Raw genomic sequence first — 18,974 nt, forward strand, 5'->3', positions numbered from 1 at the left:
AGGGACAGCATGAAAGAGCACCAGTAAGCCAGTGACTCAGCCCCTGTAATAGGGTTAGAGGCAGAGAATCCCAGTGGAAAGAGGGGAACCAGCCAGGCAGAAACAGCAAGGGCTGTTCGTTGCTCCAGAGCATTTCCGTTCACCTTCACACTCCTGGGCCAGACGACACTCAATCATATGACCCACTGAAGAGATGAGTCTTCAGTAAAGACTTAAAGGTTGAGGCCGAGTTTGCGTCTCTCACATGGGTAGGCAGACCATTACATAAAAATGGAGCTCTATAGGAGAAAGCCCTGCCTCCAGCTGTTTGCTTAGAAATTCTAGGGACAATTAGGAGGCCTGCGTCTTGTGACCGTAGCGTACGTGTAGGTATGTACGGCAGGACCAAATCAGAGAGATGGGTAGGAGCAAGCCCATGTAATGCTTTGTAGGTTAGCAGTAAAACCTTGAAATCAGCCCTTGCCTTGACAGGAAGCCAGTGTAGGGAGGCTAGCACTGGAGTAATACGATCACATTTTTTGGTTCAAGTCAGGATTCTAGCAGCTGTATTTAGTACTAACTGAAGTTTATTTAGTGCTTTATCTGGGTAGCCGGAAAGTAGAACATTGCAGTAGTCTAACATAGAAGTAACAAAAGCATGGATACAGTTTTCTGCATCATTTTTGGACAGAAAGTTTCTGATTTTTGCAATGTTACGTAGATGGAAAAAAGCTGTCCTTGAAACAGTTTTGATATGTTCGTCAAAAGAGAGATCAGGGTCCAGAGTAACGCCAAGGTCCTTCACAGTTTTATTTGAGACGACTATACAACCATTAAGATTAATTGTCAGATTCAACAGAAGATCTCTTTGTTTCTTGGGACCTAGAACAAGCATCTCAGTTTTGTCCGAGTGTAAAAGTATAAAGTTTGCAGCCATCCACTTCCTTATGTCTGAAACACAGGCTTCTAGCGAACCCTGGCTCCCCGGTATTGTCTCAGGCAGAAGGTATGGCTATCCACCATCTGTCCCTCCGGGTGGAATACCGCAAACTCTCCCCCCGGTTTATCGGCCCGTTTCCCCTTTCTAAAATCATTAGCCCCTCTGCTGTTTGTCTTCTGTTGCACCGTACACTTCGTATACACTCCACCTTTCATGTGTCCAGAGTTAAAACTTCTTCAGCATTGGTGTGTCCCCTGCGGGATGGTTGAGCTAACGTAGGCTAATGCGATTAGCATGAGGTTGTACTGACAATTCTACCGATCCTTGAATTCGGCGATGTCATTTACAAAATAGTCTCCAACACTCTACTCAGCAAATTAGATGTAGTCTATCACAGTGCCATCCGTTTTGTCACCAAATCCCCATATACCACTCACCACTGCAACCTGTATGCACTCGTTGGCTGGCCCTCGCTTCATATTTGTCGCCAAACACACTGGCTCCAGGTCATCTATAAGTCTTTGCTAGGTAAAGCCCTGCCTCATCTCAGCTTACTGGTCACCATAGCAACACCCACTTGTAGCATGCACTCCAGCAGGTATATTTCACTGGTCATCCCTAAAGCCAACTCCTCCTTTGGCCGCCTTTCCTTCCAGTTCTCTGCTGCCAATGACTGTAACGAATTGCAAAAATCACGGAAGCCGGAGACTTACAGTATATCTCCCTCACTAAATTTAAGCATCAGCTGTCAGAACAGCTTACCGATCACTGCACCTATACATAGCCCATCTGTAAATAGCCCACCCAACTACCTCATCCCCATATTGTTATTTATTTTAGCTCTTTCGCACCCCAGTATCTCTACTTGCACATCATCATCTGCACATCTATCACTCCAGTGTTAATGCTAAATTGTAATTATTTTGCCACTATGATCTATTTATTGCCTTACCTCCCTAATCTTACTACATTTGCACACACTGTATATAGATTTTTCTACTGTGTTATTGACTGTACGTTTGTTTATCCCATGTGTGTTGTTGTTTTTGTCGCACTGCTTGGCTTTATCTTGGCCAGGTCGCAGTTGTAAATGAGAACTTGTTCTCAACTGGCCTACCTGGTTAAATAAAGTAAAAATAAATTATATGTATATCCTTGCTTCAGGGCCTGAGCTACAGGCAGTTAGATTTGGGTATGTAATTTTAGGCAAACATTTTAGAAAAGGGGCCTGATCCTTAAGAGGTTTTAATTAAACCCATGTTACAGCCCTTTGTCTCCTGTTTCCAGGCCTACCCCTCTACCCCGTCTCATCGATGGCCAACTGGCATACACGGTGAGGCGTCTCATGAAGGTTCGACCTCAGGGCAAGGGGTTTCCAGTACCTGGTTGACTGGGAGGGTTATGGCCCGAAGGAGAGGTGCTGGGTCCCCGCCAGGGACATCCTGGACACAGGCCACATCACGGATTTCCAACGCCGACACCCCGGTCAACCGGGTATGCGCCCAGGTAGTACGCCAGGTGGCGCCCCTAGAGTGTGTGTGTGTGTGTGTGTGTGGGGGGGGTTCTGTCACACCCTGATCTGTTTCACCTGTCTTTGTGATTGTCTCCACCCCCCTCCAGGTGTCGCCCATCTTCCCCATTATCCCCTGTGTATTTATACCTGTGTTCTCTGTTTGTCTGTTGCCAGTTCGTTTTGTTTCGTCAAGCTGACCAGCGTTTTTCCCTCTGTTCCTGTCTCGCAATTGTTCCTGTTTTCTAGTTTTCCCGGTTGTTACCTTTTCTGCCTCCCCTGACCCTGAGCCTGCCTGCTGTCCTGTACCTTTGCCCCACCTATCTGGATTACTGACCCCTGCCTACCCTGAGCCTGCCTGCCGTCCTGTACCTTTGCCCCACCTATCTGGATTACTGACCCCTGCCTGCCCTTGACCTGTCATTTTGCCTGCCCCTGTCGGATTAATAAACAGTTGTTAATTCGACTCTGTCTGTATCTGGGTCTTACCTTGAAACATGATAGTCATTTTCAATTAAGGTATCTTTACTTTTACTCAAGTATGACAATTGAGCATTTTTTCCACCACTGCCTATTTTACTGAATCTTACCTTTTCGAAACAGAATATATCTTATTCAAATTCCTACCCTCTCTCCGAATGAGAAACTTTTGCCTAAAGGTGTTGCTGCAAGAGGCTACATTTGCACACGGTGCTTGGTCACAAGGCTTCAAATACTAACACTGCTTGCATTGTCACTCAAACAATATTTGAAGATGCATGGAACTTGTCCTCTTTTATGAGAGGAGATCTAGATGATGATAACACTAGAAATGTGCCTATTTATTTTACATTAGTCAATTTAAAAAAAGAAAATTGCATTTTTATTTTGTCTTTTTTTATTTCTCTGTCTAAATATATTGGCTGGGTGTTAATAGTTTGTTCAAGTTTTATATTGTTTACTGTAACCAGTTTTATATTGTTTATTGTCGTCCCTGAAGCACTCAATCATGTTCAGAAAGGATCCAGAGAAAACTCAACTGGTCACCGAGAAAGGCACCATGTATAGCATCACCATGGAAAGGTAAAGTAGCCCGTTTATTTATTGTCTGAACGTGTCAGTCTGTTGTTTTCAATTATGTAATTAACATTTATCATATCTGAAAACAAAATGACATCTAAATATGACTGGATAAGGGCGTCTGATAAATAACCAAAATGGAAATTTAAACTTTAGCCTAAATATAATTTGATAAGTAGGGGTTATTTATTTGAATTTGTTCCTCCATTTCCACAGCAACAATTAGTTTATATATATTTTCACTTGAAGCATATGCACATGATTAGGACGATATGATTATTGAATTATGCTAATGAGTGATTGGGCCTAGTTCTCACATTTCATACGCTGCAGTCACGTTTATTTCACATTTATTTTAGTCTGTTTAATGTGACAGTTTGTTTTATAATGTTTTCTATACAGCAGACAGCCTTGAGATCACCTTATTAGGCGTTATCTGTCCTCAAGTTCAGCCTCGCCTCCTGCAAGGCTGGGTGGGTTATAGCCTACAATATTGTACACACGGGTCTGGTTCTGGCTGGCTGTAGTGTTGCGCAAACTTGGAGGTTCGAGACCGCTTGTGATGTTGTAAAATAAACTTTGAAAGATGTAATTGGTGTACGAGGAGGGTATTGAGCACCCATGGTGAGTTATTTGAATTGGTATTTTCATGTATAGAATTTTAAAAACTTTTTTGAGAATCTTAGACAGCCTAATACTCCAGTCATGCGAGAGAAAAAAGATTTGCGCACGGGTTCTAATTCTGGGTTTGCAATTGCCCCACAGTAAGGATGATAGGAGCTCAGCTGAGAAAACTCAGAAGTGTCTCACCCCACCAGTGCTCTGCTATCGTGGTAATAACGTACTGTCAGTTCACCGTCCTTCTGCCTCCGATGTTAAACGTAGCTTAGACCCAATTGTCATGCTAAAGTGCGCGGTGTCTTTCCTTATTTCATAGCATTCTCACCAAATGTGGTATTAACGCCCTCCCACAGTGTTGGGAAAGCTACTCTGAAAATATAGTTGACCAATTACTTAACACTGGCAGAAGTTAAGCTATGCTTAAGAAAATATAGTTTACTTAAAGGGTCAATCGGCAGTTGTTACATCCATTTTTGGACTTAAAAATGAATGATATATTGATTCTTGAAGAATATAACTTGTAAATACCTAATGAGCTCAGTTGAACTGTCATACCCCATCAGAACCCAAAATATAAGCTTGTTTTACTCCAATTTTATTAAACAAAGTAAATATAAACAAACACTATATAGCCCCAAAACATGGTTAAAACTATAATTTTGATATAATTGATTGTCATTCCCTGCATCCATAGCTCAGATTTTTACTGAAACAGTATACTTTGTTATTGTTTCTACTGCTGATTGCCACTTTAACTAACATTACTTTGAAAAGCGAGTTCACTACATCCAAACTACTTTACGATAAATTATCATATCTAAATATGAAATGTCCTAGACTACAAATTGCAAGAACAACTTTCTCTGGAGTCAGATGTTAACAGAATGTGTAAATTGTCCTATTGAACACACAAACTATGTTTCAAGTGAGAATTAGGAAAGAAAGGAAATGTTCTACTTCAACCATATTTTAGTGTGTAGTTCCAGTAGTTAGCTACACCACTACATGGCAAAAAAAACTCATTAACTACCACCAAGCTACAAAATGTATTTAATTACTAATTAAACTACTCACTACTCCTCAACACTGCTCTCTCATCACATCCATTATCTGGTCCCTAGTTGGGGATTGAAAGGTAGGATAGCTCTGGAGCTACAAGGTTGAACAAACAGAGCCACATCAGTTAGTCAGTTAGCCAAACAGATGAAACTGGTTCAGTGTTCAAGGCATGACCCCAGTGTATGACTCTCATAAGGCCCCTAGCTATGGATATAACCCAAATAATGTAAATGATCAACATTGGAGCAAATAAGGCCCCCTACCAACCTGGTTTTCCTGATAGGTTTCCTTTCATGTACCAAACAGGCTCTGAAATGGAGGTGCCCTGTATATGCTGGATGACTGTATATGGTACAGCAGTATTCTCCCTGGGGTGTTGGAAAGAACACACTGTTGACACGACACAGTAAAAACACTTGAGGCACTGGGCATACTACAACTTGTAGCCACAACATACAACGTTGTTACAGTTTTAATGACCCTCACTCACTTAAATGCGACAGACAAACATAAACATATTGTAACGGCGTTCGTCTGTTGAAGGAGAGTCGGACCAAAATGCAGCGTGGTGGTTACTCATGTTCTTTAATGACGAATAGCGAATACATGAAATGACTATACAAATACAAAACAACAAACGGAACGTGAAAACCTATACAGCCTGTCTGGTGAACAACTACACAGAGACAGGAACAATCACCCACGAAAGACACAGTGAAACCCAGGCTACCTAAATATGGTTCCCAATCAGAGACAACGAGAATCACCTGACTCTGATTGAGAACCGCCTCAGGCAGCCAAGCCTATGCTAGACACACCCCTAATCAACCACAATCCCAATGCCTACAAAAACCACAATACAACAACACAATAAACCCATGTCACACCCTGGCCTGAACAAATAATTAAAGAAAACACAAAATACTAAGACCAAGGCGTGACACATATGACTAAAAAGATGTATGTCATGCTTAATACACACAATGTAATTAACATCACAGACAATGTAATTAACATCACAGATGTAGAATTTACATTTTGAGAAAAAAACACCCGCACTGACATTTTTTTTCTCTCTGCCTCAGAATTGCAGGAAATTAGCTTTAAAACAGCAACATTTTCTCTTAGCCACATGTACACCTGTGCACAATCGAGAGGACCATCCTTTCTTACAAACTCTGCTCAGCCTGTCTTTCTCTCTTCTTTCCATTCCCCCTCCTCCGCCTCCCCCTCCTCCTAATTCTTGGATGATTTTCATGACATTCATCTCGCTTGTCTGGTCTTTCTGGGCACAACTTGAGAGGGACAGACATTCTTACAGGCTCTGCCTCAGTCTTTTCTCTGCCTACTGTCCCCCTCCTCCCCTCTTCTCCTCCTTTTTGGATAATCCATATGTCTGTTGTCTCCCATTCCTGCCGCCCCCCCCCTACAGTGTGTCCACAGATGAGATAATGCAGATGGAGAAGGACAGAAACATCAATCATTGCCATGACAACAGCCAGGCTACGGAGGACAGGGAGCGGGAGAAGCAGTTGGCCAGGAAGAGGCTCTATGTGGTCTCGGCTGTTTGCTTGGTCTTCATGATCGGAGAGATCCTGGGTGAGGGGTAAAATGACACATGACTATTGGTTAGCCTGTCGATTAGTTAGTCAGAGACTCTATGTGTCTGTCAGTCAGACAGCACTCAGTTAGTTAGCTGTTAGTCAGTCAGTCAGTCACTCCACTCACTCACTCACTCACTCACTCACTCACTCACTCACTCACTCACTCACTCACTCACTCACTCACTCACTCACTCACTCACTCACCACTCACTCACTCACTCACTCACTCACTCACTCACTCACTCACTCACTCTCTCTCTCTCTCTCTCTCTCTCTCTCTCTCTCTCTCTCTCTCTCCTCTCTCTCTCTCTCTCTCTCTCTCTCTCTCTCTCTCTCTCTCTCTCTCTCTCTCTCTCTCTCTCTCTCTCTCTCTCTCACACTCCTCTATCTGTCTGTAGGTGGTTACTTTGCGGGGAGTCTGGCGGTGATGACAGACGCCGCCCACCTGCTGGTAGACTTCGCCAGTTTCATCATCAGCCTGGTGTCTCTGTGGCTCTCGTCCAGACCCGCCACACGCACGCTCAGCTACGGCTGGCATCGTGCAGGTGAGATCATCATCCTCATCATCATTGTTGTCATCATTGTCATGATTTGTCTTTATCGTCGTCATCATCATCATTGTCATCATTATTGTCATTATTCATCAACATCATCATCTTCATCTTCATCGTGATCGTCATTATCATCATAATATGCTCATCCTCATCATCACTACCATCTTCATCAATAATAAATACTTGATGTATCCCAATATCACGAGCCAGTGAATGTTGAAAGCTATCGATAGTATACTCAATGCGTGTGCTTTATACTCTCACATGCTTTCTGGAACAAATAAGTTGAAGTGGAGGGATTTAGCATGTCTATAGAAGAGCATACCTAATGGTTGTTTTAGCGTTGTGATTGTGTATCTTGGTCTTTACAACAGGAACCTGACAAATCATACTTTAAAAGAATCACATGCATCAATTCCCTTTCAGGTGAATAGTACCATGGTTCACTTTTCAACAGGAGTTTTGTAAAACTAGGCGACCGGTGTCTCTTATTGGAGACCTTTCCTCTTGGCTCTCACTATGTGGTACGTCTTGTGCCGGGGACTGCTGGCAAGATCAAATGGGTTTTCCTGCATCTCTTTACTGTCATATATCTGTCCATGACATTTCTATCATTTCTATCTCTGCCTTTAAACATGATGTGTTCACTTTATCTCCTCTCCTGTGTGTGTGTGTGTGTGTGTGTGTGTGTGTGTGTGTGTGTGTGTGTGTGTGTGTGTGTGTGTGTGTGTGTGTGTGTGTCTCCCTCTATCCTCTAGAGATCCTGGGCGCTCTCCTCTCGGTGGTGACCATCTGGCTTGTGACAGGTGTGTTGGTCTACCTGGCCGTGCAGCGGCTCATCAGAGATAATTACGAGATCGAGGGGACCATCATGCTCATTACCTCAGGCTGCGCTGTGCTCGCAAACATCATGTGAGTCCACCGACCCGAAACGCAGCCCATTTTTTTCACCATTCATGAACTGAAATGTTCGTGGAGACATTCGATTCCATTCATGAATTGACTTCTAATTCATCTTCTGGAATTGACGTGGTCTGCTGTTACCATGACTAATATAGTGTTTACAATTGACGACTACTGATGACAGACAAGCTAAGAAACTGATGTGGATTGCCGTGGGTTTTATTCCCTGTAAATAGTATTTTCGGGTTGTTAACGGTTCCCGCTTAGGACTAGATATTAGTGACTCACAAGTGAAAATCAAACCACAATATGTCACACTTTATTTGGATAGTCTGTAGTTTCATACTATCAACAAACGATCTGTTAATAAGCAACTGCTTGCTAAGGTTACTATTAGGGTTAGGTTTAGAATAATGGTTAGGGTAAGGGTTAAGGTTTGGGAAAGGGTTAGGATAAGTGTTAAGGTTAGTGTTAGGGTTAGAACTACGTTTAGGGTTAGCAGATACAGTAATTACTTGACGTATTACTGATAGTCTAGATAGTCCATCTATAGATGCTCTGCAGACTATCCAAATAAAGTGTTACCCAACAGTAGCAAGTAGATGTGACAGTAGCAAGGATATACAAGTATTGTCATGTAAACAGCCTACAGATATCTTCCACAGTATGAAGATTCAATGTGGCAGTAATGCATCCAGGTATAATGCTTTATAACTTGTTGCAAGCCTATATGAACATTTATAATGCCTAATAACAAGGCTTTTAATATGTTTTGTCTTTCTGAACGTCTTGTGGGCAGTATGGCTTTTACCTTGCACCAGTCCGGGCATGGGCACAGCCACGGGGGCCTCAGTAGCGGGCACAGCCACAGCCACGGCAACAACGACAAGGGCAACCACGGTCACAGCCACGCGGTGAGTGATAGGCACGGGCACAGCAGCAAAAGTAACCACTCACACGGTAACGGTAACCAGGAAAACCATTCCCATGGAAACGGAGATTTGAAGCAGCATGGTGGGGTGGACGTTCAGCAGTATGAGTTGTCGGAGTCACGACCTCAGGCCAACGCCAGCGTGCGTGCTGCCTTCGTGCACGTGGTGGGAGACCTGCTCCAGAGCATCAGCGTGCTGGTCAGCGCCATCATCATCTTCTTCAAGGTCAGTGGTGAGAGAACAACTGGGGTGATATGGGAGGTAGTGGTCAACTGGGGTGATGGTGGAGATAGTGGTCAACTGGGGTGATGTGGGAGATAGTGATCAACTGGGGTGATGTGAGGGGTAGTGGTCAACTGGGGTGATGTGGGAGATAGTGGTCAACTGGGGGATGGGAGGGGTAGTGGTCAACTGGGGTGATGGGAGGGGTAGTGGTCAACTGGGGTGATGGGGGAGATAGTGGTCAACTGGGGTGATGGTGGGGTAGTGGTTAATTGGTTTCATGTGGGAGGTAGTGGTCAACTGGGGTGATGGGGAGAAAGTGGTTAACTGGGGTCATGTTTTAGGCAGTGGTCAACCGGGGTGATGGTGGAGATAGTGGTCAACTGGGGTTATGTGGAAGGTAGTGTCAACTGGGGTTATGTGGGAGGTAGTGGTCAACTGGGGTGATGTGGGAGATAGTGGTCAACTGGGGTTATGTGGGAGGTAGTGGTTAACTGGGGTCATGTGAGAGGTAGTGGTCAACTGGGTGATGGGGAGAAAGTGGTTAACTGGGGTCATTTGGGAGCAGGGGCGTTCGGTGACATTTAAAATGAGGGAGGATGATCATTTTTTATTATTATTTCTATTAAAGCATATTGGATGACTGTCATTTATATTCCATTCACCCAGTTCAATGTAACATTGCTAGGTTTAGGCTACTACATGATACTCAAATTTTCCCTATACCCATCATAAGGTTGCTACAACCCAGCTTATGAATAAACATTTACAACTTAGGTTCACAGGTCAAGAGACAAATTTGTGTAATCAAGGTGACATACAGTGACACATTCATTACCGTCTTGCACACTCTTGCCTGCATCTAGCGTGTTATCATTAGTCCAACAGTTGCAAACGAGAGTTTCTATTGGACAAATTCAGATATGTTTTGTTCCGTTTGCTTCCATTTAAGACACGTTTTTCAACAGAATCGGAAGAATGAATATACCACTGATCACACGCAAACACAGTTCACTTTCAAAGCAGCCACATGCAAACAGCATGATCATGATCATATTGCTCGTTGTATAATTCCTTCTCGCATCTACGCACTCTCCTCCTTTCTCCATTCTTGGCTTGTGGACAGCACAACAGCTGTCTGTGACCAGGCGAAAAAACCTTTCCAAGCCAAACCTTCATATCATAACCATTAACCGCTACCCACAGCTTACATCATTGTCACCATATTAGCTAACGTCATAGTCAACATAGCTACTAGAACTAACGCGTTAGTAAACCCGCTCCAATCATGCTAGCTAGTACAGTCAGCAAGCAATTTAGCAGTTACACCGGTGGCCACTGTGGCAATAAATTAATAAAAGCAACAAAAAAATAGCACAAAATCTCTCTCTCTCTCTCTCTTACAAATAAATACATTTGTTCAAAACTGTTGCTCAAAATATGTTATGTAGTGCTAGCTTGCTGTAACAAAATTAATGTAACTGATCCTTTGATTGGGTGGACAACAGGCTGCAAGAGCTCTGATAGGTTGGAGGATGTCTTCTGGAAGTTGTCAGAATGACTGTGTAAGTCTATGGTGGGCGGTGAGAACCATGAGCATTCTAGGTTTTGTATTGGAGTCAGTGTACCCAGAGGAGGACGGAAACTAGCTGTCCTCAGGCTACAACATGGTGCTACCCTACAGAGTGCTGTTGAAGCTACCATAGTCGTTCATTGCAAAGCAGTGTGTTTTCATCAATTATTTGGTAACGTATTTAAAAAATATTTAAAAAATCACTGAGGAGAATGGTCCTACCCTTCTTCCTCTGAGGACCCTTCACTTTGTGGGAGGTAGTGGTCAACTGAGGTGGAGAGGGCGATGGGGTGAGGAGATTAGGGCCGAGGGAAAATGGGCAGGCTAGATAAGGATGTTAGTGTTGACTCACTCTCCCTGGCTTTCGTAAGATGTCATTTTGATCTGATCATTTAGATAGCTGAATACTCTGCATTAGAATGAAACACAGTAGTGTCCCAAATAGTGCCATGACAATATTAGATATTTAGTCTAATTTCATAGATTCAGTTAAAAGTCCTTTTGAATTTGCATAAATTTAGCATAAATACGATTGAAAACTCTCAGCAAAACACAATGAATCAAGCAGTAATTGATGGAAGATCCATATACTGTAACTACTATTTCTAGTTAGCTACGTTATATTATAAATGGTTGACTATCCACTTCGCGATTTATTAGCTTGCGCAAACAAATGAAGTATCTCTGCAGTACATAATATACCACTCGGTCACAGAAGTTTACAGGTTCATTTCACAGTAAACCCAGTGTGACTTTTAGACTCTTCCCCCTCTTCCTTCCTGTGTGTGATAATCTCTCACTATCTTCATGTGCTGAGCATGCACCCCCGTAGGCATTAAAATCTACCGCGTCATGTTCTCAAATGGAACTTTTGAGCATGGTGTATTTTTTTGACTGACATTGCGGCAATTTTCAATATAATTATCCCTTTTATGATGCTGTACGAGCACAAACTTTACGTGTTTCAATGTGCGATTGGGATGTCATAGATTTCCTCAAGTATGTCTTGACTAAAGTAAAATATATTGGGGGGAAAAGATGAATGATAATGCAAGATAATGCTCTCAAGTGGCACAGTGGTCTAAGGCACTGCATCTCAGTGCTAGAGGTATCACTACAGACACCCTGATTCAAATCCAGGCTGTATCACAAACGGCTGTGATTGGGAGTCCCATAGGGCGGCGTAAATTGACCCAGCATCATCCGGGTTTGACCCTTGTAGGACGTCATTGTAAATAAGAATTTATTCTAAACTGACTTGCCTAGTTAAATAAAGGCAAAAAAATATATAATATTAAACTATGTAATGATTATGGTCCTTAATCACTCGTTCTCTGATTCCCACAGCCCGAGTATAAGATAGCTGACCCTATCTGTACATTCCTGTTTTCCATATTTGTCCTGGGAACCACCATCACCATTCTGAGAGACATCCTGATGGTCCTCATGGAAGGTAAAACATGGAATTCCCTCTAACATCCCTGTTTCGGGATTATCTCAAAGTGGCCGTCTTACGATGGAGTGACTAGGAATGACTTATATTGACGACAGCCACGAGGATATGTTTTTGCGTAAGAGTTGATGATTGGAACATGTCTAAAAGGGACCTAATTTGCCAAACTTTTGTGCCCAGTCCCTCCTCTGTGCGTGTGTGCGTGTAATGAAATCCATATCTTTCCCTCCCTCTCCATCTCTTCCCAGGCACCCCAGCTGGAGTGAAGCACGGTGAGGTGAGGGATCGGCTGCTGGCAGTGAAGGGGGTGAAGTCTATCCACAGCCTCCATATCTGGGCCCTGACTATGAACCAGACGGTGCTGTCAGCACACGTGGCTATAGGTGAGTGTAGCTGGACCAGGCTGTCAGTAATCTACTGTTATGTTACATCTCTCATATATAATGATGATGATGATGATGGCTTTATTGTATTCATTACCATTTATATTTGTTTGCCATATATCAGAGTATTACACTTTCTGTGGAAATACCACTGCTGTTTTCACTATCTATGACATGACTTGATCAGACCATAGTGACTTGCAGAATTGTGATTTGGTCAGTGTCATCATACTTGCATTTCCCTTTCCCTCCACAGATGACTTAGTGGATGCCCAGCCAGTTCTAAGGGAGATTACCCAAACGTGCTTCTCCATCTACAACTTCCATTCAGTCACCATACAGCTGGAACGACAGGCCGACCAGAAGCCTGGGTGTAGCCTGTGTGACGACCCCAAAATATAGACGTCTGTTTAAGCCCATGGGAGAGGCCAGGAGCCCAGAGGAATAAGCTACCAAACCCCGGATTTAGTTGTAACCTGGACAGGCTTTTGGCTAGTGCTTGACTTGGCCAGGAACATGCTGGGACTGAGTTATAGCACCTCACATATTCTACTGCTTGAGTTCCTGCACCTCTTAGAGAATATTGGCTTAAAATATTCAGTGGTGTAAAGTACTTAAGTGAAAATATAAGTTGTTTTTTGGGGTTATCTGTACTTTACTTTACTAGTTATATTTTTGACAACTTTAAGTTTTACTGCACTGTATTCCTAAAGAAAATAATGTACTTCTTACGCCTTACATTTTCCCTGACACCCAAAAGTTGTTACATTTTGAATGCTTAGCAGGAAAGAACAATTGTCTAATTCATGCACTTATTGAGAGAACATCCCTGGTCATCTCTACAGCCTCTGATCTGGCAGAATCACTAAACACAAATGCTTCGTTTGTAACTTATTTCTAAGTGTTGAACTGTGACCCTGGCCATCTGTAAATTAAAAAAACAAGAAAATCGTATTGTCTGGTTTGCTTAAAATAAGACATTTTAAATGATTTATGCTTTTACTTTTGATACATAAGTATATTTAAAACCAAATACTTTTAGACTTTTACTCAAGTAGTATTTTACTGGGTGACTTTTACTTTTACTTGAGTCATTTTCTTTGAAGGTATCTTTACTTGGGTACTTTTTCCACCACGGAAAATATTGTGGAGTTCCTGCACCTTAATATAAACAGCACCCAAAATAGGATACAACTTTATTGTCCATGTGTTACAGCAGTGCAGCCCCCCTGGATGTGTACCGGCACCTATTTCAGCCCACTTCAAGCACTGCTTTTGGCTGATCTATCATGGATATTGGACCAGAGGGGTATACTACAAAGCAGGATCAATGAGTTAGCCAGCTATTTAATTTTGAATTTAAAAAAATATATTTTTTTAATTTCACCTTTATTTAACCAGGTAGGCCAGTTGAGAACAAGTTCTCATTCACAACTGCGACCCGGCCAAGATAAAGCAAAGCAGTGTGACAAAAAACAAAAACAAAGAATTACACGTGGGATAAACAAAAGTACAGTCAAATACACAATAGAAAAATGTTTCTACAGTGTGTGCAAATGGAGTAAGGAGATAAGGCAATAAAATAGCCCATAGTAGAGAAGTATTGCCTAAATAGTAGCTAACTTGCCTAAATATTCTGAAATAACTTTTAGTTTTTAACAAATTCCATGCAATTCTTCTACTCACTTTGTCATGGGTCGGGGATATTTTTATGCCGTTTTACAGCTCGAATTTCCTGCAATTCTACACATAGGGTGGAGAGAAATGTTTGCAGTTTTGAATTTGATATCTGATTGAGAGTGATTACGACAAGTTTAGATAACTGTCTAGACTAATTTACCAATCTAAAAAATGTTTGCTGAAATTTGCCTAACCAAATTTCTAAATTGCACCTTGTGTATTATACTATTCTAACTTTCACACAGTAAGTTGAGACACCGACTGAGTTCCCCTCCATCCCTGGTCTAATTGACTCAACAAAAACACATATCTATGTTTCTTAATGAACCAGAAAATCAATAGTTATTTGGGATAGCTGGCTAACTCATTGATCCTGCATTGTAGTTTACCCATCTGATGTGTGATTAGTTTGTTTATCTCTGAAATCAGAGGTGGTCATTCTACACTCACAAGAAAGTGCCTCTGTGCCAACATTCTCAAAGACGTAAAGATGGAAGAGATCAAGGATGGAGTGCCTTACCCTATTACAGGCTCGAAAAATGTTGCACACACCATATATTGTATTTATATACACCACCTGTCAAAAGTTTTAGAACACCCACTCATTCAAGGGTTTTTCTTTATTTTTGACTATTTTCTACATTCTAGAATAATAGTGAAGATATCAAAACTATGAAATAACACATATGGAATCATGTAGTAACCAAAAAAGTGTTAAACAATTCAAAATATATGTTATATTTGAGATTTTTCAAATAGCCACCCTTTGCATTGATGACAGCTTTGCACAGTCATGGCATTCTCTCAACCAGCTTCATGAGGTAGTCACCTGGAATGGATTTCAATTAACAGGTGTGCCTTGTTAAAAGTTAATTTGTGTAAGTTATTTCCTTCTTAATGCATTTGAGCCAGTCAGTTGTGTTGTGACAAGGTAGAGGTGGTATACAGAAGATAGCCCTATTTGGTAAAAGACCAAGTCCATATTATGGCAAGAACAGCTCAAATAAGCAAAGAGAAACAACAGTCCATCATTACTTTAAGACATGAAGATCAGTCAATATGGAAAAGTTCAAGAACTTTTAAAGTTTCTTCAAGTGCAGTCGCAAAAACCATCTAACGCTATGATGAAACTGGATCTCATGAGGACCGCCACAGGAAAGGAAGACCCTGAGTTACCTCTGCTGCAGAGGATAAGTTCATTAGAGTTACCAGCCTCAGAAATTGAAGCCCAAATAAATGCTTCACAGATTTCAAGTACCAGGGCTCCCGAGTGATGCAGCGGTCTAAGGCACTGCATCTCAGTGCTAGAGGTGTCACTACAGACACCCTGATTTGAATCCAGGCTGTATTACAACTGGCCGTGATTGGGAGTCCCATAGAGCAGTGCACAATTGGCCCAGCATCGTCCGGGTTTGGCCGGTGTAGGCCGTCATTGTAAATAAGAATTTGTTCTTAACTGACATGCCTAGTTAAATAAAGGAAAAAATAAAACATCTCAACATCAACTGTTCAGAGGAGACTGTGTGAATCAGGCCAGAATCATGGTCAAATTGTTGCAAAGAAACCATTACTAAAGGACACCAAGAAAAAGAGACTTGCTTGGGCCGAGAAAGAAACACGAGCAATAAGACTGGTGGAAATTTGTCCTTTGGTCTGGAGTCCAAATTGGAGAATTTTGGTTCCAACCTCAGTGTCATTGTGAGACGCGGTGTTGGTGAACGGACGATCTCTGCATGTGTATTTCCCACCGTGAAGCATGGAGGAGGAGGTGTTATGGTGTGGTGGTGCTTTGCTGGTGACACCGTCTGTGATTTATTTAGAATTCAAGGCACACTTAACTTAACCAGCATGGCTACCACAGCATTCTGCAGCAATACGCCATCCCTTCTGGTTTGTATCTTTTGTTATCTTTTGTTTTTCGACAGGAAAATGACCCAAAACACACCTGCAGGCTGTGTAAGGGCTATTTTATCAAGAAGGAGAGTGATGTAGTGCTGCATTAGATGACCTGGCCTCCACAATCAAATTGAGATGGTTTGGGATGAGTTGGGCGGCAGAGTGAAGGAAAAGCAGCCAACAAGTGCTCCGCATATGTGGGAACTCCTTCAAGACTGTTGGAAAAGCATTCCAGGTGAAGCTGGTTGAGCGAATGCCAAGAGTGTGCAAAGCTGTCATCGAGGCAAAGGGTTGCTATTTGAAGAATCTCAAATATAAAATATATTTTGATTTGTTCAAACACTTTTGACCGGTAGTGTATATATTTTTCTCTTATTGTAAGTATACGTTTTAAAATGTAATTTGACTGTTTAATGGTTTAGGTTTCTATATTGTTGTATTTTAAAATACTGATGTGAATAAAACCACTTGTCAACAGTCATGTTTTCCTTTTTCTTTTTGCCATAGCTCCTCACAAGGATAAGGGTTGCTCGGCAACAGGCGCACAATGGATCCATTGTCTCTTTGCACACACTGATCCCTTTTAATAACAGTTTCCCTGTCCCCTCACTGACCTTCAGCCAGTCTGGTGCAGCTGTGGGCCGTCAATGCAATATATCTGCCATCTTGGGTGTCAAGGGTCCCTTACTGTTACTGACCCAGTAGCATTTACACCTCTCTGGTTTGGCCTCATCCTTCCGTAAAGGACACTTCAACCAGACAACCTTGTGCCCCCATGGTCATGGACTGTCGATAATCGGACCCTGATGTTAATTTGTCAAATGTAGCCAGAGGGCAGTTTCAGTGTCAGTGTACTGACAGTTATAAGGGGGTATTTGAAACTTGTAAAGAAGTAAATGAAAGAAGGGAAAGTAACGAAGTGTCCATTTTGTTTTGCAGTTCTTTGTTGTTGTTTTTAAGGTTATTAGTTGTTTTGTGAAATTATGATTTCACAGCTAACTTGTTTTGTTGTAGCATACCATTTCAGCTTGGCTATTACAAGCTCTCTAGAACGTGTGTGGATAAACATTTAACCTATGGCTTTGCACTCTGTGGGATGTGTGAGCATGACTCTGCAGATTAGTGCAGTGTGTGTGTGTGTGTGTGTGTGTGTGTGTGTGTGTGTGTGTGTGTGTGTGTGTGTGTGTGTGTGTGTGCGTGCGTGTGTGTGTGTGTGTGTGTGTGTGTGTGTGTGTGTGTGTGTGTGTGTGTGTGTGTGTGTGTGTGTATTTAACATCTGATTGATGGATTTTGTTTCCCTGAATCCAGCTTATCTCAGGCAGCATCCCAGCTCCTGTGCACCCTGTCCTATTTGCACCATGCTTTAGTCTGCTCTACATTACTCTCATAAACACACACACATTCATACACAGACACTTTGCACCCCACTCTACTCAGCTCTACTCAGCTCTCTCTCTCTCTCTCTCACACACACACACACACACACACACACACACACACACACACACACACACACACACACACACACACACACACACACACACACACACACACACACACACCCCACTCTACTCAGCTCACACACACACAAACAAACACACACACACGCACGCATGCACACACACACAGACACACACTTTGCACACCACACACACACACACACACACGCACGCACGCACGCACGCACACACACACACACACACACACACAACACACACTTTGCACCCCACTCTACTCAGCTCACACACACAAACACAAACAAACACACACACACGCACACACACACACACACACACACACACACACACACACACACACACACACACACACACACACACACACACACACACACACGCACACACACACACACACACACACACACACACACACACACACACACACACACACACACACACAGAGAAAGCTAAGCCCTTTATCCCACGGCTGCTGCTCTGGCAGTCACTGTATGGCTGTAATTTGCACAGGAATGCACATGAGGCAGAGGGGCACAGAACCATGCGGTTAGACGTCCTCCTGTATTAAAAAGACACACTCCGTCCGTATCTCTCTCTCTGTCTATACCTTGGTCCATTCTCTTCTTTAATCCTCTTCAACGTGAGACACTGTCCTGATTGAAGTGGGAGCTGTGAGATGAGGAATGGACTTTGTATGGTACTCACAGAGCTGGCTCCTGAACCCAACCCTGGAGGAACAAGATCAGTGTTTTTAATTAAAACACGAAAGGGCTGATTACTGTCGATAATCCAACCTAGAGCGATATCCCTCAGCAGTCATTATACGGTTTACGTTTCCTCTCCCCTCACTGGGAATTTTCCCTTCCTACACTCTGGGGCCTTCAATCAGTCCATTGTGGTTACTGCCCAATACTGTACTGTACACCCTGGCATCACACCAAGGTCATCAATGTCAGCCATCTTAAATTTAAGAAGCTTCTAAGTGGTTAGAATATGTATTTCATAGAGCAAGTCTCTCATCTTAAATACAGTAGCCTATTTATTCAATGCTTGTATAATTAATGGTAATTAAGACTGTATTAGAGAAGACATCTTTCAACTATGTTCTTGAGCTCTATCTGTGCTTGAGGG

General features: G+C 42.5%; 1 protein-coding gene across 1 annotated transcript; it reads left to right on the forward strand.

The window, feature by feature from the left end:
• Positions 1-3,960: 3,960 nt before the first annotated feature.
• Positions 3,961-13,749, forward strand: LOC118399203 (zinc transporter 8-like). The gene is made up of 8 exons (XM_035795089.2): positions 3,961-4,112; positions 6,601-6,767; positions 7,171-7,317; positions 8,085-8,238; positions 9,029-9,386; positions 12,304-12,409; positions 12,658-12,792; positions 13,049-13,749. The coding sequence occupies exons 2-8, from the start codon at positions 6,620-6,622 to the stop codon at positions 13,192-13,194; spliced, it is 1,194 nt and encodes a 397-aa protein (XP_035650982.1). The 5' UTR covers positions 3,961-4,112; positions 6,601-6,619; the 3' UTR covers positions 13,195-13,749.
• Positions 13,750-18,974: the final 5,225 nt, after the last annotated feature.

Source organism: Oncorhynchus keta, chromosome 20 (assembly GCF_023373465.1).
Source record: "Oncorhynchus keta strain PuntledgeMale-10-30-2019 chromosome 20, Oket_V2, whole genome shotgun sequence".
NCBI classification, from domain to species: Eukaryota; Metazoa; Chordata; class Actinopteri; order Salmoniformes; family Salmonidae; genus Oncorhynchus; species Oncorhynchus keta.

Coding starts and splice junctions, on each gene's coding strand:
- LOC118399203 (XM_035795089.2), top strand. CDS start 6,620: ATGCAGATGGAGAAGGACAGAAACATCAATCATTGCCATGACAACAGC. Junction 7,318..8,084: donor CTACGGCTGGCATCGTGCAG/GTGAGATCATCA, acceptor TCTATCCTCTAG/AGATCCTGGGCGCTCTCCTC. Junction 12,793..13,048: donor GTCAGCACACGTGGCTATAG/GTGAGTGTAGCT, acceptor TTCCCTCCACAG/ATGACTTAGTGGATGCCCAG.